Source organism: Bathycoccus prasinos (genome assembly GCF_002220235.1).
Source record: "Bathycoccus prasinos genomic : Chromosome_11".
NCBI lineage: Eukaryota > Viridiplantae > Chlorophyta > Mamiellophyceae > Mamiellales > Bathycoccaceae > Bathycoccus > Bathycoccus prasinos.
In genome coordinates, this window is record NC_023998.1 from 203,854 (window position 1) to 225,052 (window position 21,199).

Below are 21,199 nucleotides of genomic sequence, written 5' to 3' on the forward strand. Positions count from 1 at the left end.
TACTGCGAAATCGACGAAATGCAGTTCGAAACCATGAAACAGAAACAAAACTTATCGGTGAACTTAAACGGATTCTATCTCGCCTTTAAGGAGAGTCTTGTCTCTTGCAAAACGAGAGAAAGCGCGAACGTGATGGTGTTTACCATGAACGGAACAGACGGCATGGGGACCTTGGCGTGTCTCGAGGATTTAGGACATAAACACGTGGAGACGTTACGAATAGATTTCGTGCCGTACACGGAGAGAGAGATTCAAGAGCGAGTGCAATTGGAATACAGGGAGATGGCGAAGACGCTGTACGGGGAAGAGGAAGAATACGCGGCGCCGTTTGCCGCGCCCAGGCGGCGGTAAAAAAGAGACTTTTGAGTTTAGTAGTAGAGTTTAGTAGTAGCAAAGCAGTAGTTGTATAGTAGAATAAGCTTATGAGAGAAAATGTTATGTATCGCAACAACATCTCTCATCAGTTACCAAAAAAGCTATTTTTCCTCGGCGGCGTCGGCGGACGTTCGCGGTTGATTTCTTGCATCCACAACGCGTGGTCGAATTCTCCGGGCGAAGCCGAATCCATCGCTTCCGGCGGTAACGGGTGGATGAGTTTCGGGTAGAGCGTTAAATCGCGTCCTAAAACTAAAATTGCACCCGCGTTATTTGCCGTCCCGCAGTAGTTCGTCGCGGAAAATAACGTCAACAGTTGGCCTTGCGCGAAGCGTTCAAAGCCGTCCATGACGCACTCGTGCGCTCGAACAATCATTTGTAAACCGTTATTTTCGCAAAACTGTTTGACGCGGTCCGGGCCGAACGTCACTAAGCCGGGACCTCTCGCGTTCGGTCGCAAGCCTTCCACGGAATCGTTTTCAGTCGGATCCGACCAGAGCAAATCCATGAGTTCTAATCCTCCGGATTCCATAGAACACGGGCGTTCGAGCTGGTCGATTTGTTCGATGGTTTCAATCGAACGACCGATGCCGCCGTGCATGCAACACACCTTGTCTTCGATGACCGCCGCTAACGGGAGCCATTCGAAAAGTGCGTTGAATCTGCGCCAAGCGTGTTCGCCGACGCGCTCACCGAGCCGTTCCACGCACTCGATGCGGAAACCAAACAACGCGTTGATATCCGCCTCTTCGTGGTTCCCTCTCAGCAAGTGCACGTTTTCTGGGTGTTCGATTTTCAACGCCAACAACAACGCGATGGTTTCTAACGAGTGCGCCCCTCGATCGACGTAATCGCCAAGGAACAAGTAATCGATGTAAGCGATATCGCCCGCCGTGGACGGACTTCCGTATTCGGCAAATAAACGCATGAGATCGTAAAATTGACCGTGCAAATCTCCAAAAATTTTCACCGGCGCGTTGATGCGCAACACCGTGTTTTCGCTTTTGAAAACCGCTTCGGCGGCGTCGCAAAGCTCGTCAATTTGCGCCGCGTTCATGAAAAATGCCCTGTTCGGTGGCGCTTCCCACGAGGTTGGGTTTAACAACGCAGACAAGACGGTTTTGTGCGCCGGCACGTGGCCTAAATTCGAGGCTCGTTGTTCCCGGGCGAACCGTTGCGGCGTGCCGCCGTTGGCGTAGCCCGGCGAGTTCGTGCCGCCGCCGTTGCCAAACTCTGGTGTGCCTATCCGTCTCGCTTCGTTTTCAAACTGGTCTATGCTTAATTGTCTTACTAAGCTCCCCAATCGTTTGGAATTGGATCCGCCGGCAGAGTCCATCCCGCCACTCGCGTCGTTGTTATTACCAAAGCTACTGTTGTATCCTCCCGATCCTCCGTTACCTGAACTGGAAAAAGGTCCACCGCTATCCCCCATGGCTGCAACTACCACCGCGCGGTGGTGCAAGCGAACGCTCGAGTCTCTCAATCGCGGATTCGATCCTGGCGTCATGCGTCTATTTTGCGGCGTTCGAAGACTTCCTTTGGAGTCTCGCGAATCCGTCGGCGAGTCTTGGTCCGAACTATCCGCCGCGAGAGATTGTAATCGTCTTTGAGAAACTAATTCCATAGCCGCTGCGGCTTCCGCGGTTGCATTCGTCGCTAATCGAAGCTGCGCGGTTTCGTTCATCACTTGATCCGGGGAACCCGGCGAGTCCGTGTTGCCGTCGTTGTCGCTCTCACGACTCACTCGGTTTCGAAACCCTCCGGCGACTTCCGCGGGAGACCCAAACGCGGTGACGACATCTTTCGCGTTCTCTTTCGCGGCCAAATCTCTCAAATCTTCGCTCGATAACGTTCGACCACCGACGCGCAAGACGCCACCTCTATTTCGCATGTATTCTTCCTCGTCTTCTTCGTCCGAACCGTTCATCATGTGGTGAGACGGTTGATTGTTGTTCAGCCCCGCGAACGGGCTCGCATTCGGACCGGCAACTTCTCGGCTCAATTTAACATCCGCGAGCCATCTCGCCCAACTCGGACTTCTGTGGTCGATGTGTAATCGTAACTCTCTCGCTCGAGTGCTCGTGCCGCTACCGTTCGAACTTCCCGGGCTACCTGGACTGCTAATGCCACCGATGGAGTCCGCGTCGCTTTCTCGGCTCTTTCCAGAAAGCTCCGGCGGTTCCTCCGCGATGATGACGTCGCCTAACAATTCGCCGCCACGCAACCCACCGTAGGTAATTAATAGCGGACCAACCGCGGCCGTCGCGTGTCTGCATCTCTTCGCATCTTTCAAAGCGTCGAATTCTTCCCCACCACCGTTCGTAATCTTCCGCCACCCGGCTCTTCCGCTCGCGCTCGTATCCAACGCCGCCACCGCGCAATCCTCGGGCACGGTTGTCCCACCCCCATTCGTCCCGCCAATCACGTGTAACCTCGCCTCTACGAACGCGCTCGCGTGTTGATACCTCGCGCAAGGTGCTTGCCCAGGCGCGGCTGCCCACTCCCACGTCCCGTCTCTGTGTCTCGCCAATCCCCTCGCGTCCGCCACCGCTTCGCCTTTCGCGTTCCTCCCTCCCGTGAGCAGCAACAAACCATCGCTCCTGGCGCACGCGCTCGCGTACATCCTCGGACTCGGCACATCACCAGTCGCCTCTAAACGTTTCCACGCGTACGGTTTCGCCGCGGTATCCAAAACCCACCCGTCGTCCAAACACTTCGACCCGTCGTTGCCGCAACAGCACACCAAATATCGTCCGGCGACAAACGCCAGCGAGTGCGCGTACCTCGGCACCGGTCCTTCCCCGGACACAACCACGCGCTGCCACTTCAGCTCTTTCGCAGGTTTCGACGAGGAACTATTTGTCGCGTTCTCGTTCTCGTTCTTGTTGTTGTTATTCGCGGCGTGATAATTCGCCAAATCGAGGACGTGTAAATCCGGTCCGCTCAACCCGCTCGGACCTATGCCTCCGTGGACGACCAACATGCCCCCGACGTTGGCGGACGCGTGCGCGGCTCTCGGACTCGGAGGATCCCCGCTCGGGCGCAATTTTTGCCACGTCCCAGACTTCACGTCGAACACGTGCACGTCGTTCGTCGCTCCGGCTAAACGTACCCCCGAAGAACTACTGCTGTTCGTATTCGCGTTCGCGTTCGCGTTTTTGTCCGTTGTCGTCGTCGCATTTGAATGTGCATTTTCCAACGCCGTCGCGCCTCCAAACGCGACCAATCTGTGCACGCCGTCCCACTGTAACGCGGTTAACGTGTGCCCGCATCGAGGACCCGGGTGGTCCGACGACGTTTCGTGGCATAAACCGTGGAATTCAGCCGAAAGCATTCCTTGCGTTTCTCTCTAATGCTTTCTGATGATGTGCGGGAAAAGAAGCGTGGTCTTGCGTGTTAAAACCGCTTCTATTGCTTAGGGTTTCCAACCCTAATAGAAGAGCTCCTTTTCTCTCTCACAAATTTTCAAATTTCCGTCAAAAGTTGGTCTCGTTTGCTCGTCGCGTTGCGGAGGAAAAGGATGACGACGACGACGAATTCAAGGAGGAGATTCGCACGACGAGATGATTTGGGGTTGCACTTCTCGCCGTTGTCTTCGTCAAAGAAGAAGTCGTTTTTGCGAGAAGTGACGAATACGCATTCGAACACCGCGAACACCCCGAACGAGGAGGAAAAGGAGGAAACGTTGAAGAACAACGGACAAAAGAAGACGTCGTCGTCGTTAGAACTGAAATATCGCGCGACCGTCGCGGTACTCCAAACGCACGCGAACGCGTTCGAGCAACTTCAACGAAAACTCCAGGAAAGCGAACGAGACGTGAAAAGAGAGACGACGGAGAAAGAACTTTTGGCGAACGAATTGGAATCGAAAAAAGAGCAACTCGAACGGCTCAAAGACGCGTTGGAAACGGCTCGAAATCAGGAAAATACCTGGCGCGCGGAAAAGGAATCCGAAACGCGCACCGTGCGCACAAAAGTGGATGAACTGAAACAAAAATTCGAAACGAACGCGGAAGAGACGCAAAGAGCGATGGCATCGATGGAACTCGAGAGAGTTGAATGTGAAGGCGAGATGAGACGGGCGAAAGCGAGCGAGCGCGAGGCGAAAGCGGAGGCGGAGAGGCTGCGCGGGCGACTGGATTCGAAAGAGACGGAAACGAAGGAGAAGGAGGAGAAAGTCACGGGTTTAGAAGAAGACGTTGGAAGGTTGAAAGAGGCTTTGTTGGAGAGACGGAAGACGCAAGAGGACGTGGAACACGCGTTGAGAGAGACGAAGAAGAAGTGCGTGCGCTTGGAAGGGGAGTTGAGAGGGAGGAGGCAGACGCGGAAAAGTGGTGGTTTTAGTAACGGGAGTAGTCCGGCGGCGGCAAATACCACGTCGACGCCATCGTTAACGTTAGCGACGACATCATCAACGCCATCATCACACGACAATGCGTATGCTACTACTACTACTACTACTACTACTGGTGAGCGACCGCCGTGGGACGATTCGTTCCACGCGAGCGCGAATAGGGGAGGCGCGCCTGCGTCGTCGATGATGCGTCCGATTGCGTTCCCGGACACGCCGATGTCGAGTAGTACCGCGCAACGTTCGACTTTGTCGCCTCCCAATACTAATATCAACAACAACAATAATAGAAGGAACAACGACGACGAGTTGCGAGACGCATTCCGTCACGTAAAAGCGTTTGGTCAAGAAATTGCCCACTCGTGGCGCGAACGCGCGACGCGAGCAGAAAACCATCGCGAACAGCTCGAACGAAACGTAAAAGCAATAAACGCCAAGCTCGTGGACGAGCAATTAAAAAACGTAAAGCTACTCGATGAACTGAAGATAACGAAAGCGACCATCGCGCGGTTAGAAGCTGAAAATGCGACCAAAGAATCGGACCAATCGTCCGCGCGAAAAGAGTGCGAACGTCTTTCTGCTCTCTTGAATGAAGTCAACGAACGGAACGCCTCCATCGAAACCGTCTGCAAAAAGCACAGAGATTCCGCGCTCGACGCCTCAAAACGCGTCTCTGCCGCCGAAAGCATCCTGGACGCGTTAAAGGCGAAAGAGCGCGAAGCTTTCCGTCTGAGAGAACTCAGCGAACAACGGCTAAACATTTGCGAACGCGAGTTACGCGCCATGTCCTCTGAACTCGAAAAAGCCAAAGAACACGCGTGGAAAATGGTCGAAGTGCAAGAACTGACGATGCGTCGCGCGGAACTCGCGGAGAAGAAGTTGGTTGAAATCACCACCAACAACAAAATGTCCACCATGAATACCGGTTTAGGAGGAAAATTTTCCATCACGGAGGAAGCCGCCTCGCCTTCGATCGACGCTTGGATCAAGACGCCGACGAACGGTCAGACTTTAATGACGCCCAGCGTCACGCGAGGTGGACCGACTTGGACTCGAACGCCGCTCAGAAAAGTCGCGTAATAATAGTTTATGTAATAGTATCGATGCTGTGGTACCTAGTACCTCGCGTATTTAATGAATATTGAGATGGAATTTCCCTCACTCTGAAACCTCCCATGTCCATCCTCCGGGATTTTTTCTTCGCGTGCTCGGAAGGTCCCGAGTGGCTGTTTACCACCAAAAAACACCCTCATCCAAACTCTCACTCGCACGAACATCAGCATCAACGCGGTGCGCTCATCACCAAAGCGAGAGTCATCTGGTCTTTGTTGCATTTATTTTTACTCCACTTCCTTCTTTCTTTCGGGAATAAAACGAACGCAAACGTGCCGTTCCCGAGCGCGAAAGAACAAACGCTCTTCTTATCCGCGATCGTATTGAACGCGCTGGCTTATTTTGTGGTGTCGTTTAGTTCGCCAGGGTTCGTGATGCAGCCGATTATGGGGGCGTTTCCTTCGTCTTCTTTGTCTTCGTCGTCGTTGATGAAGATGTTTGCGAGGAGCAGCACAAGCACAAGCAGAGCTTTGAGCGAGAAGGAGAAGGCGAAGGAGGAGGACAATTCAATTCGGCTTTTCTCGCCAGAAAGAGACGAGGCAGAAGACGCGGAGGATGAAGAAAACGGTGGTGGCAACGATACGACGACCGTCAACCGAGAATGCGTGCACTGCCAACCGCCGGTGTTCCAACCGATCCGAGCGAAACATTGCTTCGCGTGCAACCGGTGCGTGCGCAAGTTCGATCATCACTGTCACTGGATTAGCAACTGCGTCGGGGAGAAGAATCACGGGAAGTTTTTGGTGTTTTTGACGACGCAGTTTATCGTCGTCGCGTGGGGATTGTTGGCGTGTACGCGAACGTTCGAGTATTATAGCAGCAGCAGTAGTAGTAGTAGTAGTAGTAGTAGTAGTAGTAGTAGTAGTAGTAGTAGTAGAAGCCATCGGAAACCTTCGAGTATGGCGGAACTCGTCGCCAACAACGGATGGAGCTGCTTCGCGACGCTCGTGTTCTTCATCCTCACCGTCTTCGTCGGCGCGTTGTTCTTCACGCATTGGTATCTGATCCTCTCCGCGCGAACGACGTACGAGTTACTCGCGCCGAGACGCAAGGTTTGGTACTTGCCGCAACGAGGAGGAGGAGGAGGAGGAGGAGGAGGAGGACGACACCAACAAAATCATCATCGAGAGTTTACGAGGAGCCCGTTTACATACGGAACTGGATGTCACGGCGCTTTCATGAACTTGAAACGAACCGTGTGCATCGATAGCACCTTACCGAACGATATCGGCGTGAAATGGGTCGTTCCGACCGAGAGAGCGTTAGCGGAAAGGGAAGCGGAGGAGACGTGTTTAGAAAATTCCACGTACAGCTGTTGTTAAAGAGTTCAGAAAGTCAGAGAGAGAGAGAAAGAGAGAACGAGAGCACGAGAAAAAGAATTGAACGTTTTATGGCGTTGTTCGTTGTTGTTGTAAAGAGAGAACATTTAACATATTCGCGCGCTGTATATTCCTCACATTTACCTAAAACGACACACACTCGCGAATTTCTAATGAAACGCCTTTCGGTACGACGACGCCGACGATGAAAACCGCCGCAAAAAATAACCACCACCATTGCGACGGACGTCTCCTTTTCCTTTCCGATGCGTTTCATCGTCGGAATCATCAAAGTTGTCTTCCCCGTGGAGAAGAAGAGAAGAAGAAGATTTCGTCGTCGTCGTTTCCATTCTTAACCGCTTTTGGTGCTTTTGACGAGGAAAAGAACGAGAACGAGATCGGCGATGAAAGAAGAAACAGCCCCTTTTCGACGGAGGAGACAGAGGAGGAGGAGATGAAGAAGGAAAAAATGTCGTCGTCGACGTCGTCTTTGTGGGCGACGGAAGCTGAGTTCGCGAAGGACGCGAAGGAGATGGAACGGTTGAAGATGATGGTGAAACGCACCGTGGACGAGGCGAAGAAGAAGAAGAAAAAGAAGTTAAAGAAGAAGAAGAAAGGAATCGATGTTGACGGCAAAATGGCTACTATCTCGACGGTGAAAGTAATGCTTAAAGGCGAACGCGTGTTCTCTCGTCACGCGATGAAATCGTTTGAAAGAATAGAATCGCGAGACGGGAACATCGAGCGTGCGTTTGGCGAAAGACGATTGAGGAAACTGTACGGGCGCGTCGCGAAGAGCGACGAGAAAAAGAAAGGGACGACGATGGTTGAGGTGCACATAGATCGCGTGCAAGGTTATTCCGACGCCGACGAAGAGAGCGATGTCGTCGTCGTCGGATGCGTCGACGCGTCTTCTACCGGCTTGGGCGTCAAATTTGAAGATACCCCGGAGTTTCGAAACGAAATGCGTCTGCGCGTGGACGCGAACGACGTCATCGAAGGCGTTCATCATCCTTTTGTGTTTGTTCAGCTCGATAGTTTAGTCTCTTCGTTCGGTTCGGAGTGTCGTTTCGAGTGTTACGACGCGAGAAACGATTTCGAGCCGCTCGATTTTGAGATTGTGTACTAATAAATGTAAAGTAGTGCGTACAAAAGTACCAAAAACTGCTGTGTATCGTAGGAGATGACGAAAATTAAGTACCTAGTACTACGGGTAGTAGTGTGGTAGTTTGTGTTACAATCGACTCGCGTTCAGTCATTCTTCCGCGCCGCACTTCAAATTTCTCGGCAACGAAGCGTCTATTTTCTTCGGATACGGTAAATTTAAATCTTTCATAATTTGGACAAACTCCTCCTTCGTCTTCCCCGCGCCTAACCTCGGGTTCAACCGTTTCTCTTCTCCAATTGTAGACACCATCCTCCCTTTATAATCGTGCGCTGGCCAAACTTTGCAAGTATCCGGCAACCCGCCGAACAACTTCCCGGTGACGCCGTCGAATAACGTCTCGGAGGACCCGCCTTGAAAATCCGTCCTCCCGCACCCGCGAATTAACAACGCGTCGCCGGTGAACACGTCCGTGTTGTCTCCTAAAACAAAGCTCACGCACCCGTCCGTGTGCCCAGGCGTGGCCAAGCACTTCAACTTGACCGACGTCCCGACTTGGACCACGTCGCCTTCGTCGATGAGCACGTCCGCCATCGCCCCGGCTCTTTTACTAATCACGCTCTTCACCTCTTTCCTCATTTTCTTAATCTCCCCGGACCCGGTGATGTGGTCCGCGTGACAGTGCGTGTTCACGCAGAGCTTCAGCTTCAGTCCTAACTCATCAACCACCCTCAAATCCCTCTCCACGGTCTCTAAAACCGGATCGATGAGTAAACACTCCCGCGTCTCCGCGCACCCGAGAAGGTACGTATACGTCGAGCTCTCTTTCTCAAACAACTGTCGAAATATCACCTCCGAATCCGAGAGGCTCTTCTTCTCGATGCTTCGTTTTAAAAACTGCACGAAATTCTCTCTCGTCGTCACGTTCAATTCCATATCTCTCGCCACCCGCATCGCCGTCTCGAACGAGAGCGAGAACTTCTCCGCCAAATATAACACGTACGGAATGCCCGCTCGTGTGGCTGTCGAACACTGAATCACCGCGGGCGTTTTAAACTCCGTTCGCATGTACTCCAGTAAATCGTTTTTCAAATGTTCGTTCAAATTCGTCCCGTCGATTGGGATGACTTTAAAGCGAGTCTTCTCTTCTCGTCCTTCTTCCTTCCGTTCGAACGAACGGACTTTCGCTCGAGGATTCCACTCGTTCCTCTCGGGGTTCAGATACAACCACGATTGGATGCCAAACTCATTCCACAACGATTCGACGGCGAGATCGTCTAAATCGCCGCACAAGAACACGGCGTTGTTTTCCAGAGGTTTGATTATCGATTGATCGCTTTTCTTCTCGCTCATTTTCGGAATGAAGGTCTGTTTTTGTGGTGTTGTCTTTCAAGAGAAACGGGAGTTATGTGTGCGCTGAAATTCTGATGAGAATTCTCACGTAATGGAGAAGCTGTGTGGTGCTCATATTTACGTTCGAGACGCGCTCGACGCATAACGCGCTTCTTTGGGAAGAAAAAACGACGAAGATGATGAAGGAGCTTTTGTTGTTGCGCGTGATGATGCGCTTTTCTTTCTTTTTATATATTTAATCTCTACGTCTCTCTCTCTCTCTCTTACTCTCTCTCTGTAACTCTCTTCGTCTTCGTCTCTACTATATAGTATTAAGCAATCTTCCTCATCAAGCAATACACGCGATCGTCAACGTCCACTTCGCTCATCGCCTTCGCGTCCGTTTTCACGCACGCCAACAACCCTCCGAAAGAAATGTACGTCGCCGTCTTCTCTGTTCCGTTTGAAACGTCTTCGTTCGGTTCCGTCTTTTTATAGCACTTCCCGTGCGTGACGTATTCGTACTCGTCGGCTAAGGTTTCTTTGTTTCTCGATTGATCGAACGTGGTTGGATCTTCCGGACTTCCGTCCGTATTCAACGTCGACGCTAACACCAAGGTAAACTTCGTCCCGACTTCGATCGGGTACACGTCCACGTTCACGTCTAAAGTGAGTTCGCTGTCCCCGTACGGCGTCGATCGGCAGACGAATCGACTCACTCGGTCGAATTTTTTCCCGTCTGGATCCACGTCGATAGTTTCGAACATCGCTTCGTATTTGATCGACGACGACGCTTCCGCGTCTGCCGCTCCTCCTCGCGCTGCTGCCACCATAACGATATCTTTTTATATTACTTAGTATAACGCGTGTTTTAGTGCGCGTGCGTTCTCTTCGTAACGCTCTGAACTCTTGCAATCCTTTCTTGTTTTATGCGTTGCGGCTCCAAACGCACAAAATCTCTCTTCTCTCTCTGTTCTCTCTCTCTGTTCTCTCTCGCGGTCTCCTCAAACACGAACACAACGACAGTACGCGCTCCTCTTCGAGCCGCGCTCCGCTTCTCCTCCTCTCTCTTTCTTTGCTTTATGTACTCGTAATGAATACGCACTAATTAATGGAGAGATTTTGTTTTCCTCCAATCCCTTTCCACACACGTCCTGTGTGTTGAACGAAAAGAAACGAACACGAAGGAGAGTGTACTCTTTCCTCAGTGCAACGCACGAAAAAGCGTAGTACTCTTCGCAGTACAGAAACCGCCCTTTTTTGTACTGAGAAGAGTAAGCCCGGAGTACCCTCGACAGACTTACACCCTAAATGATTGTCTTTTCACCTTCTCTCTCTCTTGCGTTGGAGATATTTTCACTCCATTGCAAAGCGCACAAGACACACGCACTATTACTACTATCATCATGGCGGGAGAAGAAGAAACCGAAACGTTCGCGTTCCAAGCGGAAATCAACCAACTGTTGAGTTTGATCATCAACGTGCGTAGTGGTACTTGTTTTGTATGCGATGTACCTCTTCCAGAGAGCGTCGTATTCTTTTCCCGCGCAAATCTTTTCATCGGGACACGAGCGTTTTTTCTCTCGTCTCTTCGTATGCGCGATGACACTGACCCTTTTCTCTCTTTAACGCTCGCATACACAGACGTTCTACTCGAACAAAGAGATCTTTTTGCGAGAATTGATCAGGTACGTTTATATGTTTGTGTGTTCTTCTTTCGAAAACAGCAAACGAAAGAGAGAAGCGAAAGTTTCGTTGACGCGACGGTTCGTCGTTCGTTTCCCGATCGGCGGCGGATTGGATTGTCTCTCTTCTGACGATGATTGCGAAGAAAACTAACGCGTAATAATACCTCTCAACTCTTACTCTGTTGTTGTTAAAACAATAAAATTATTACAGCAACTCCTCGGACGCGTTGGATAAGATCCGATTCGAAGGCTTGACCGATAAGAGCAAGTTAGAGTCGCAGGTACGACGACGCAGAAATCAATTAAAACATTCTTCCAAAAGCTTCTTTTTCCTTCTTTTTGCTTCTTTTTTTTTCCTAAAAATTCGGACCATTTTTGCTGACATTTTTGTTCTCTTTCTCTCTTACGCGATACGAATGACGGTAAACGACATAACAGCCGGAATTATTCATCCATTTAATCCCGGACAAGACGAACAACACCATCTCAATCATCGACTCCGGGGTTGGGATGACGAAAGCGGATTTGGTGAACAACTTGGGGACGATCGCGCGATCCGGGACGAAGGCGTTTATGGAAGCGTTGACCGCCGGCGCGGATATTTCCATGATTGGCCAATTCGGCGTTGGTTTTTACTCCTCGTATTTAGTCGCGGAGAAGGTTGTCGTGTATACCAAGCATAACGACGACGATGGGTACAGGTGGGAATCCCAAGCTGGCGGGTCGTTTACGGTGACCAAAGACGCCGACGCGGACGCTTTGGGGAGAGGGACGAAGATCGTTTTGCACTTGAAGGACGATCAGATGGAGTATTTGGAGGAGAGACGATTGAAGGATTTGGTGAAGAAGCACTCGGAGTTTATTTCCTACCCGATTTCGTTGTGGACGGAAAAGACGACCGAGAAGGAAGTTTCCGACGACGAGGAAGAGGAGTCCAAAGAAGGCGAAGAAGAGGAAGGGAAAATCACGGAGATCAAAGACGAAGACGAAGCCAAGGAGAAGAAGAAGAAGACGGTCAAGGAAGTCTCGCACGAATGGGCGATCATGAACAAGCAAAAGCCGATTTGGATGAGAAACCCGGAGGAAATCACGAAGGACGAGTACGCCGCGTTTTACAAGTCGTTGACGAACGATTGGGAGGAACAGTTGGCGGTGAAGCACTTCGCGGTGGAAGGTCAGTTGGAGTTCAAATCAGTTTTGTTCGTCCCGAAGCGCGCGCCGTTCGATTTGTTCGACGGGAAAAAGAAAGCGAACAACATGAAGTTGTACGTGAGAAGAGTGTTCATCATGGACAACTGCGAAGACATCATCCCGGAGTATCTCTCGTTCGTCAAGGGTATCGTCGATTCCGAGGATTTACCGTTGAACATTTCTCGCGAGATGTTGCAACAAAACAAAATCTTGAAAGTCATCAAGAAGAACATCGTCAAGAAGTGCATCGAGATGTTCAACGAAATCGCGGAGAACAAGGACGACTACACGAAGTTTTACGAAGCGTTCGGGAAGAACTTGAAGTTGGGCATCCACGAAGACACGCAAAACAGAGCCAAGTTGGCGGAATTGTTGCGATACAACTCCTCGAAATCCGGCGAAGAGATGACGTCGTTGAAAGATTACGTCACGCGCATGAAGGAAGGGCAAAACGACATCTACTACATCACCGGCGAAAACTTGAACGCGGTCAAAGCCTCGCCGTTCATCGAGAAGCTCAAGAAGCGCGGCTACGAAGTCTTGTACATGGTCGACCCGATCGACGAGTACGCCGTCCAACAGTTGAAAGAGTACGACGGCAAAAAGTTGGTCTGCTGCACCAAAGAAGGCTTGCAACTCGAGCAAACCGAGGAAGAGAAAGCGTCGCTCGAAGAAACCAAGGCGAAGTTTGAAAACTTGTGCAGAACGATGAAGGACGTCCTCGGCGACCGCGTGGAAAAAGTTGTCGTTTCCGACCAACTCGTCGACTCGCCGTGCATTTTAGTCACCGGCGAATACGGATGGTCCGCGAACATGGAAAGAATCATGAAGGCGCAAGCCTTGAGAGACAACTCCATGTCCGCGTACATGCAATCGAAGAAAACGATGGAGATCAACCCGGACAACGCCATCATCAAGTCCTTGCACGCTCGCGCCGAATCCGACAAAGGCGACAAGACCGTCAAAGATTTGGTCTTGTTGATGTACGAGACCGCCATCTTGACGTCTGGTTTCTCCTTGGACGAACCAGCGACGTTCGGCTCTCGCATCCACCGCATGATCAAGTTGGGCTTATCCATCGACGACGACGACGACGAGGAAGGCGACGACTTGGCTGACTTGCCGCCGTTGGAGGAAGACGTCGACGAAGGTTCCAGAATGGAAGAAGTCGATTAATTTTAATGCACGACAAAAGCGGAGGTCGAGGAAAGAGGAAGCGAATCATAAAAGAGAAAGCTTACTACGAACGAATAAAGAGGAGGTTGAGGAGGAAAAATACACGAAAATATACACACACAACGGAAAAAGAGAGAGAGAGAAAGAGAGAGAGAAAGACGCCGCGATATCGCGAAGGGAGATATACTACACGTATTTAGAGAAGGCGTTTTAATACATAAACACCTCCTAAAACTGATACACTTAAAAACGAAGACACGAAACCCCTTAAAAAACGCACTAAAGCGCACGCGTCGTCGTCATCACAGGTGATGACAATAATAATGACGACGACGACGACGGCGCTTTTATTGAGTAGTATTCGCCTTATTTTTTTCCTTCATAAAGAGCCGCGTCTGTCATTTTTTCTCCCCACAACACATACTCCTCCTCATTAATTCGCGGAAACAAACGCACGCGCAAAACGCAACACGCGCGCGAGAAAGAGCGAAAGAGAGAGAGAGAGAGAGAGGCGTTCTTTTGCGTTGAAAGTGAGCGCGAATACTTTTGTGGTTGTCGTTGTTGTTCGAGAATAAGTACACATGAGCAGCCACCCAGGGGGCGCTTCTGGGGAAATGCAACAGACCAGGCACACATCTTTCACCAAGCGAGAGTACGCGCAAATGAAGCGAGAAGTCCAAAAAGTCGTACTCCCAGTCTCGGTGGCGATATGGGCGACCGTGTGTTTCGTCGAGATGCTGAGAACAGATTCCGACGACGACTCTTACGATGCTACGAATACCAACGGATCGATGGTTTCCTCTGCCTATAACGAAAAGGCCACCGACTCGACGAAAACGAAAATGATTGGAAGCGTAGAAAATGCATTCATTTTTGTCCTCTTTGTCACCGCGGCGACGTTTGGTCTGTATTTATTGTTCAAACACAGATGCGGGTCGGTGATTTGGGCGTACATGGCATTTTCTGGGTTTAGTATATTCGGCGTTTTAGGCGCGACGGTGGCGCTGCAGGTGTTGCGGAGGTACGAGATAAACGTGGACGTTGTTTCGTTCGCGTTTTATACGTGGAACGTCACTGTGGTTGGCGTTTTGAGCGTATTCTTATGGCCCGGGAGTTTACGCGTGAAGCAAGGGTTTTTGGTGTTGATTTCGGTGATTGTTGCGTATTATTTCGTGACGCAAATCGCAGAGTGGACGACGTGGACGATGTTGGTGTTTATGGCGATTTACGATTTGTACGCAGTGTTGACGCCAAACGGGCCTTTGAGGAAGATTGTAGAGTTGAGTCAAGAGAGAGAGGAGGCGATTCCAGCGTTGGTATACGAGGCGAGAGGCGGTAGTAGAAGTGGTAATGGTAGCAGAAGACGGAGGAGGAAGAAAAGTAACAGTGAACGGCAAGGAGACGACGCTTCGTTAGACGGAGACTTGTCGTCTTCGCCCGAGAAGGACGCAGTCGGGGAGAAAACATCCCTCTTAGGAAGAGAAAGCAACGGTAGTAGCAAAATAGAAACCGCGCCACTCCTCCAACGTTTCGACGAGAACGATGACGACGACGACGACGACGACGACGAAGGCGACCTCCCGGAAGGCATCAAACTCGGCTTGGGCGATTTCATCTTCTACTCGGTCCTCGTCGGCCGCGCGGCTATGCAATCCTTATTCTGCGCCGTCTTTTGCTACGTCGCCGTCATCAGTGGCTTAATCGTCACTCTCGCCGGTTTAGCTTTGCACAAGGCCGCATTACCAGCGTTGCCAGTCTCCATCGCGCTCGGCGTCATCACCTTCGTCGCGATTAAATTTTTGATCGAACCTTTCCTCGTCTACGAGTTTGGCCGCGACGCGATGGAATCGATTCCGGACGATTACAACCCCGGCATGAGTAGTAGTACGAGTAGTACGAGTAGTATGAGTAGTAGTAGTAGCAGCAGCAGTTACTCGCTGTTAGGTCAATCCTCCTCTTATTGGCCTTTGCATTAGGAGAGAGAGATAAAGTGTTGTAGTTTTATCAGTTTGTTCCACGAGGTTCCTCGTACTTTTGACTCCATTAAAAAATACTGCACCATCGGACAATTAAATTAAACGGAGATGCCACGCGCTCGAGGATTTCATGCGCTTTGTTTCTCCTTCCTGTGCTTCATTCGGGTGGTTCTCGCCATCGCCCCGCGCGATTTATCAAACTTTCAGGGTTTGTACAGCTGTCCCGTGGGTGCTTCGATTGCCAGAGTGAGTTCTGTTTCGCAAGTGCAAAAGGTCGTGAAAAATGCAAAGAAAGTGAAAGCCATCGGCGTCGGGCACTCGTGGTGGCGCGAGAATTTCTGCGCCTCCTCGTCGTCTTTATCGTCGAACGAGGGAGAGGAAACGACGATACCTCTGGGAGGCGCTCGTGGGATGCGATACGTCGGAGAGATTAACGAGAGAGAGAAAACGGTGAAAGTTGGATGTGGGATAACTATTCGCGACCTGTTGGACTCTCTCGAGAAGAAGGGATACGTGTTACCGACGTTTCCTTGGTACATCGATCAAACGTTATGCGGTGCCATCGCGACTGGATCCCACGGTTCTTCTTTAAAGTTCGGCAGTCTTTCGAGCGAGAAGATGTTGTTGGAGATGGAAGTCGTCCTCGCGAACGGCGAGTTGAAACGGTTGACGCGAGATAAAGATCCGGAGTTATTTTCGGCGTTTAGTGTGAGTGTGGGTAGGCTCGGGGTTATCGTGAGCGTAACCGTGCGAGTGGAGGAAAATTCAAGGACAGAAAGGCACGTGAAAGTTATGAGCGCGGAAGAGTTAATCGAGGAGTTGGACAGAGCCGGAAAGGAGTTCGCGGAGAACAACTTTACTGTGACGGAATCGCTGATGAACCGATTGGACACGACGCAAAGCTTGTGGTTTCTAACCCGAGGGTCGAGTAAAAATGCCGCTTGGCGAGCGACGCACGTGACGAGACCGAAAGTGGCCCCGGTTCCCGGTTCGCCGTTTTACGAAGCCGAGAGAAAATATTGGGAGAAGAAACGAGACGCGTTTGTCGCGGCGAACGAAACGCCTGAAAGCGCCGCGCAAAGGTCACTCGGACGATTCCAAGAGAGAAGATGGGTGCGAGAGTTAGACAGAAATACAGATGGAAGCGAAATCTCCACGCCGAACGTGCAAACGTATTCGAACATTCGTTTCGATCGTCAACCGAGAAGAATCGAACGGCGAGGTGAAATCCCTTCGTTGGGCCTTGCCGCCACATCCGAGATGGTCGCGTATTTGCTCGAACGCGACTGGCTTCCTGGACCGGATTTTTCCAAACGAGACGCGCTCGTCTCGCAACGATTCGAAATGTCCTACAACGCCCCGGACGCAAACATGTACGATCAGTACGAAGTCGCCGTACCGTTAGAAAAAGCTGCCGAGTGCGCCCGAGAGGTTTATAAAGAGAGCGGCAAAATATTCGAATCAACCGGCGATACCGTGGCGAGAAGTGGTTTTCGAGTCCCAATCTTGTTACGATTCGTATCCTCGGAGCCGGAAAATCTTCTTTCCCTCTCCTACGACGGACCAAAAGTGTACTTTAACTTCGAGGACTATCTCAAATACCGCTCGCCATCCGCCTCGGAACCGAACGCCGCCTTCCGCCTCGTCTCCAAAGTCTTCCACTCCTCCAAATGCTCTCACGGTCGCAACCACTGGGGTAAAACCAAAGACTACAAAACGTTACAATCTGTCTCTCAGCCGTTGCACGAACAGTTCAAATCCAACTGGTGCTCGTTCGGGTGCGTCGCCAAACAGCTCGACCCGGATCGAAAGTTTGAAAGTTTGTTCCAGAAAGGATGGACCTGGGACGAGAAAGCTTTGGAGTGCGGATGTAAATCATCATCATCATCGTCAAAATTTACATACGACCACGTGAAATGCGGGGAATGGTGCGGCGGAGGCTCGTTCGCCGAATAAGAAGGAATAAAATGAAGAATACGTGTCACGTGTTTACTACGCTAGCGAGTGCGTATTTTTTGCCTCTTTTTGCTTGCAAAGAAGAACCTAATGGATAAAGAAGCAGATTTTTCTTCACAACTTAAACACGCGCGCATATACACGCAAAAACACACACACGCACGAAACATCGACATGTTCGCAACGACACCTTCCGTTTCTTGTGCTTTCACCGCTCGAGACTCGAGAAGAGCTTCTTCGCAGTCCGCTGCTTCCTCTCGGTGTTCCTCTTCCTCTTGTTCCCGAAGCGGCTGCGGATTTCCACTTCTGAAAGTCTTTTCCTTTGAAGGTGCGCGAGGGATAAGGAGCGATAGAGGGAGTATTACGAGCATCAAAAGAGAAGGAGGAGCACATCACCACTCGTTCTCGCGACGACGTGAAAAGAAGAGCATCAGTATCAGTAAACGACGACGACAAAGAGAAAATGGGTTGCTGTTTTGCCCCAAAGCAGAAGCAGATAAAGAAGGCGAGAAAGAGCAACCGAAACGTTTATCGAAGAAAGAAGCGGAGGAAGCCGCACGAGCCGCGCTGATGGGTGCCATCGGGAACAAGAAAGATAAACTGAAAGCGTTCGATAACGGAGGGAGAGGCGGCGGTTTTTTCAATTTCGGCGGCGGCGGCGGCGGCGGCGGCGGCTCCGGCGACGGCTCGAATAAAGGGACTTTGCAAGTCCTCTTCCTCCTCTTTTGCGTCGTGTTTGTCTTTTACGGGTTGAAACCTGTGAGCGCGATGTTCGTGAACTTGATTTATTACGCGTTTAAGATTCCAACCGGGCGACCAGGCGACGAAGAACCGGAGGATGCGTTGAGTTACGCATCCGGGAAAGCAGGGCAGAGCGCGGATGCTGACGTGATCAGTAAATACGGAGGAGACGACGACGACGACGACGACGACGACGACGACGAATAACTCATAAATAAAAGCTATAGCCAAGAAAGATACTACTAACAAAAGGGAAGGTCCTGATGATACTCACGATACCAAATTTATACACTACTGCTCCCATTATCCTCCGTCCCTGGTCTCCGTATCTCTCGCTTTTGAAAAGTCATCTCAGAGTGCAAATCACCTCATTAGTATTCAAACACCCAAAACACCTCCTCTCTCGCGAAAACTCCGCGACAAAATACACACAACTACTCCTCTCGCAATAATGGTCAAACACGTGGAATCTGCGGATGAATTTCTCGCGCTCAAGAAAGCGAGCAAACCGGTACGTGTATCTCTTTGATCATCTCTTTTTCCCCAACGGTCTCTACTTTACAACAGTCGTTTTGTGTTTGAAACGCGCTCTTATTCTCTCGTTATATCTCTGCTTTGCGACGACTTTTGCGCGCGCGCTCTCACTCACTCACTCTCGTACTTTTACGATCGACGAGATGTGAAGAGTGCGATCCTTTCGCGCTCTCGCCGCTGACAAACGCATCTCTCTCTTTCCAACAACATTTCGAACATTTTGATCTGATTTTCCCCGACAAGTTATTGGTGGACTTCACGGCAACCTGGTGCGGCCCGTGCAAAGCGATCGGCCCGTACTTCGAAGAGCTCGCCGCAAAGTTCCCAGACGTCACGTTCGTGAAAGTAGACGTGGACGAATTGGACGACGTCGCGGCGTCGTGCGGGATTTCAGCGATGCCGACGTTTCAGTTGTACAGCAACGGGGTCATGGTGAAGGAGATGTGCGGCGCGGATAAGGCGAAGTTGGAAGCGTTGGCGAACGAGGCGAATGAGTTGTAATAAATGAATCATCATTAGCGTCATCATCGTGCGTTGATTAGAGAAGTATTCTTTTAATAACATATATATATATAATAAAATATATACCACGTGGCGGTACGATGATATCGAGTCGCTTATTTTACTTTGGCTGCGGCACTTTGCTACCACCACCACCATCACCGTTGCCGTCGTCGTCTCCAGGCGGTCCGCCCGTGGCCCACCCGGGCGGTAATTGCCCACCACCGCCTCGTCTCGGCGCCGTCGTCGGTGTCAATAAGCGCTCGTCTTTAAACTCCACCTGACTCTCCGCGTCTCTCAAAAAGCTACCAAACGCCACGGCTTCTAAAACCAAACGTCTTTGCGCGGCATATGGTAACGTCAACGTTTCTACGTCGTTGTTTGCCACCACCTCTCGAACTCTTTGCATGAGTTCCTCCGGCGTCGTCGCGTTGTCGCCGACGGCTTCCATGAGTTCTTTTTGCAATTCTTCTAAAGATCCGAAAAGAGCGCCGGTTTGGCGTTCAGCTAACGCGACGCCTTCTAAAGACACGATTCGAGCGGTTTTGGCCAAAATCTCCCCGTTAAACGTTTGCACGTATTGCTTCAGCGTCAACTTGCCGGTTTCCGGCGTGTCCACCCGTTGATTTTGATTGTTTCTAATCTTTGCTTTTTCCTCCTCGCTAAACCCGCCGAAAAACTCATCTCCGGCGTAATTCGTCGGATCGTCCTCGGCTTCGTCCATGGAATCCATCGCCGACGCCGCGTTGAACACATTCTCCAACGCGATAGCAGAATCCATTGGATTTTGCGGCAACGTCCCCAACGCTCGATCCAGCTGAAACCTTTTATCCACTCGCCTCACGAAATACCCAAACATAATCGACGCCGCGTACACTTGCGCCGCTTGCAGTTTGCTCATCCTCACCAACTGACTCGGCCACGAGTTCGCCGCTTCCGGTCCTAACGCCGCCATCAAATGGTCCCGAACCATTTCCAAAGCCTCGCTCGAGTGCACGCCCGACGTCAGTCTGCTCAAATCGATGGATTTAAGAAACGCGTCGTCGTCCAAGGGAGGGAGCATGTCCACGCCGGACGTTAAAAACTGTGTTCGTTTTTGTCGTTTAATAAAAGCGACGAAAGCGATTGAGAAAGAGAGAGATGAATAATAAGAGAGAGGTTAGTACACACACGCACACAAACATCATCAATCCATCGTCATCGTCATCAAGAGGGAGAGAAAATATCTAAACTGTTTTTGCATCAATTAATTAAAATAGTACCTTGTGTATGATCGAAGCGTACATCGCGTCTTCCACCGCTCTTCTGCGGTCCATTCTTTTGATGTCGTTGATTCGTTTGTACAACGTCAACGACATCTCGGAATCCTTGGAATCCTTCTTTTCATCGCTCTCGTTCATCATCGAAGACGAAGACGAAGAATCGATCTCGTCGCTTAACTTTTCCAAAACGGATTCGATCGCCGCTTCGAAGCTTTGCGGTTCCGTGGAGAGGATGTATTCGAGCATTTCTCCGTGCGGGGACGTCGGCGTGGCCGGCGCTAAAGAGAACGACTTATTCTCGTCTTCGCCCTCGTCGTTGGACGGCGAAATAGCATTCGTCTTCGCGCTTCTTCTTTGACGAGGAGGGTGCCTTCGTCTTTGCGTCATCTGATGTTTCTTCTTTAAGAGCGCTTTAGCGGGAGGAGGAGGCGCTCTCGAAGAGGACACGGCGTATGAAGCGACGAAGGACGGTGCGAATACCGACGAGGACGGCATGGTATTAATTTCGCGAGCGTTCGTTTATGAGTGCGCGCGCTGTTTTTCCGCGTAAAAATGAAGCATTTTTCTTGCAAGGAAAAT

At 50.9% G+C, this 21,199-nt stretch overlaps 13 protein-coding genes across 13 annotated transcripts; 9 read left to right on the forward strand and 4 right to left on the reverse strand.

The window, feature by feature from the left end:
• Positions 1–33: 33 nt before the first annotated feature.
• On the forward strand, positions 34–351 carry Bathy11g01120 (unknown protein; the record flags this gene model as incomplete). Its single annotated transcript, XM_007510101.1, has 1 exon — positions 34–351. The coding sequence occupies one exon, from the start codon at positions 34–36 to the stop codon at positions 349–351; it is 318 nt and encodes a 105-aa protein (XP_007510163.1).
• Positions 352–460: 109 nt separating this feature from the next.
• On the reverse strand, positions 461–3,709 carry Bathy11g01130 (predicted protein; the record flags this gene model as incomplete). The annotated part of the gene is made up of 1 exon (XM_007510206.1): positions 461–3,709. The coding sequence occupies one exon, from the start codon at positions 3,707–3,709 to the stop codon at positions 461–463; it is 3,249 nt and encodes a 1,082-aa protein (XP_007510268.1).
• A 186-nt stretch (positions 3,710–3,895) lies between these two features.
• Bathy11g01140 (unknown protein) lies at positions 3,896–5,806 on the forward strand (the record flags this gene model as incomplete). The annotated part of the gene is made up of 1 exon (XM_007510268.1): positions 3,896–5,806. The coding sequence occupies one exon, from the start codon at positions 3,896–3,898 to the stop codon at positions 5,804–5,806; it is 1,911 nt and encodes a 636-aa protein (XP_007510330.1).
• A 95-nt stretch (positions 5,807–5,901) lies between these two features.
• Bathy11g01150 (predicted protein) lies at positions 5,902–7,161 on the forward strand (the record flags this gene model as incomplete). Its single annotated transcript, XM_007510119.1, has 1 exon — positions 5,902–7,161. The coding sequence occupies one exon, from the start codon at positions 5,902–5,904 to the stop codon at positions 7,159–7,161; it is 1,260 nt and encodes a 419-aa protein (XP_007510181.1).
• Positions 7,162–7,627: 466 nt separating this feature from the next.
• Bathy11g01160 (unknown protein) lies at positions 7,628–8,287 on the forward strand (the record flags this gene model as incomplete). Its single annotated transcript, XM_007510063.1, has 1 exon — positions 7,628–8,287. The coding sequence occupies one exon, from the start codon at positions 7,628–7,630 to the stop codon at positions 8,285–8,287; it is 660 nt and encodes a 219-aa protein (XP_007510125.1).
• Positions 8,288–8,413: 126 nt separating this feature from the next.
• Bathy11g01170 (unnamed protein product) lies at positions 8,414–9,616 on the reverse strand (the record flags this gene model as incomplete). The annotated part of the gene is made up of 1 exon (XM_007510338.1): positions 8,414–9,616. The coding sequence occupies one exon, from the start codon at positions 9,614–9,616 to the stop codon at positions 8,414–8,416; it is 1,203 nt and encodes a 400-aa protein (XP_007510400.1).
• A 311-nt stretch (positions 9,617–9,927) lies between these two features.
• Positions 9,928–10,428, reverse strand: Bathy11g01180 (predicted protein; the record flags this gene model as incomplete). Its single annotated transcript, XM_007510230.1, has 1 exon — positions 9,928–10,428. One exon carries the CDS (start codon positions 10,426–10,428, stop codon positions 9,928–9,930), a length of 501 nt encoding a protein of 166 aa, XP_007510292.1.
• Positions 10,429–11,001: 573 nt separating this feature from the next.
• Bathy11g01190 (predicted protein) lies at positions 11,002–13,650 on the forward strand (the record flags this gene model as incomplete). Its single annotated transcript, XM_007510254.1, has 4 exons — positions 11,002–11,076; positions 11,240–11,283; positions 11,495–11,564; positions 11,722–13,650. The coding sequence occupies 4 exons, from the start codon at positions 11,002–11,004 to the stop codon at positions 13,648–13,650; spliced, it is 2,118 nt and encodes a 705-aa protein (XP_007510316.1).
• Positions 13,651–14,312: 662 nt separating this feature from the next.
• On the forward strand, positions 14,313–15,626 carry Bathy11g01200 (presenilin-1; the record flags this gene model as incomplete). Its single annotated transcript, XM_007510365.1, has 1 exon — positions 14,313–15,626. One exon carries the CDS (start codon positions 14,313–14,315, stop codon positions 15,624–15,626), a length of 1,314 nt encoding a protein of 437 aa, XP_007510427.1.
• Positions 15,627–15,734: 108 nt separating this feature from the next.
• On the forward strand, positions 15,735–17,582 carry Bathy11g01210 (D-arabinono-1,4-lactone oxidase; the record flags this gene model as incomplete). The annotated part of the gene is made up of 1 exon (XM_007510004.1): positions 15,735–17,582. One exon carries the CDS (start codon positions 15,735–15,737, stop codon positions 17,580–17,582), a length of 1,848 nt encoding a protein of 615 aa, XP_007510066.1.
• A 90-nt stretch (positions 17,583–17,672) lies between these two features.
• Bathy11g01220 (unknown protein) lies at positions 17,673–18,530 on the forward strand (the record flags this gene model as incomplete). The annotated part of the gene is made up of 1 exon (XM_007510337.1): positions 17,673–18,530. One exon carries the CDS (start codon positions 17,673–17,675, stop codon positions 18,528–18,530), a length of 858 nt encoding a protein of 285 aa, XP_007510399.1.
• A 244-nt stretch (positions 18,531–18,774) lies between these two features.
• Positions 18,775–19,358, forward strand: Bathy11g01230 (thioredoxin; the record flags this gene model as incomplete). The annotated part of the gene is made up of 2 exons (XM_007510345.1): positions 18,775–18,834; positions 19,011–19,358. The coding sequence occupies 2 exons, from the start codon at positions 18,775–18,777 to the stop codon at positions 19,356–19,358; spliced, it is 408 nt and encodes a 135-aa protein (XP_007510407.1).
• Positions 19,359–19,479: 121 nt separating this feature from the next.
• On the reverse strand, positions 19,480–21,115 carry Bathy11g01240 (predicted protein; the record flags this gene model as incomplete). The annotated part of the gene is made up of 2 exons (XM_007510045.1): positions 19,480–20,442; positions 20,621–21,115. The coding sequence occupies 2 exons, from the start codon at positions 21,113–21,115 to the stop codon at positions 19,480–19,482; spliced, it is 1,458 nt and encodes a 485-aa protein (XP_007510107.1).
• Positions 21,116–21,199: the final 84 nt, after the last annotated feature.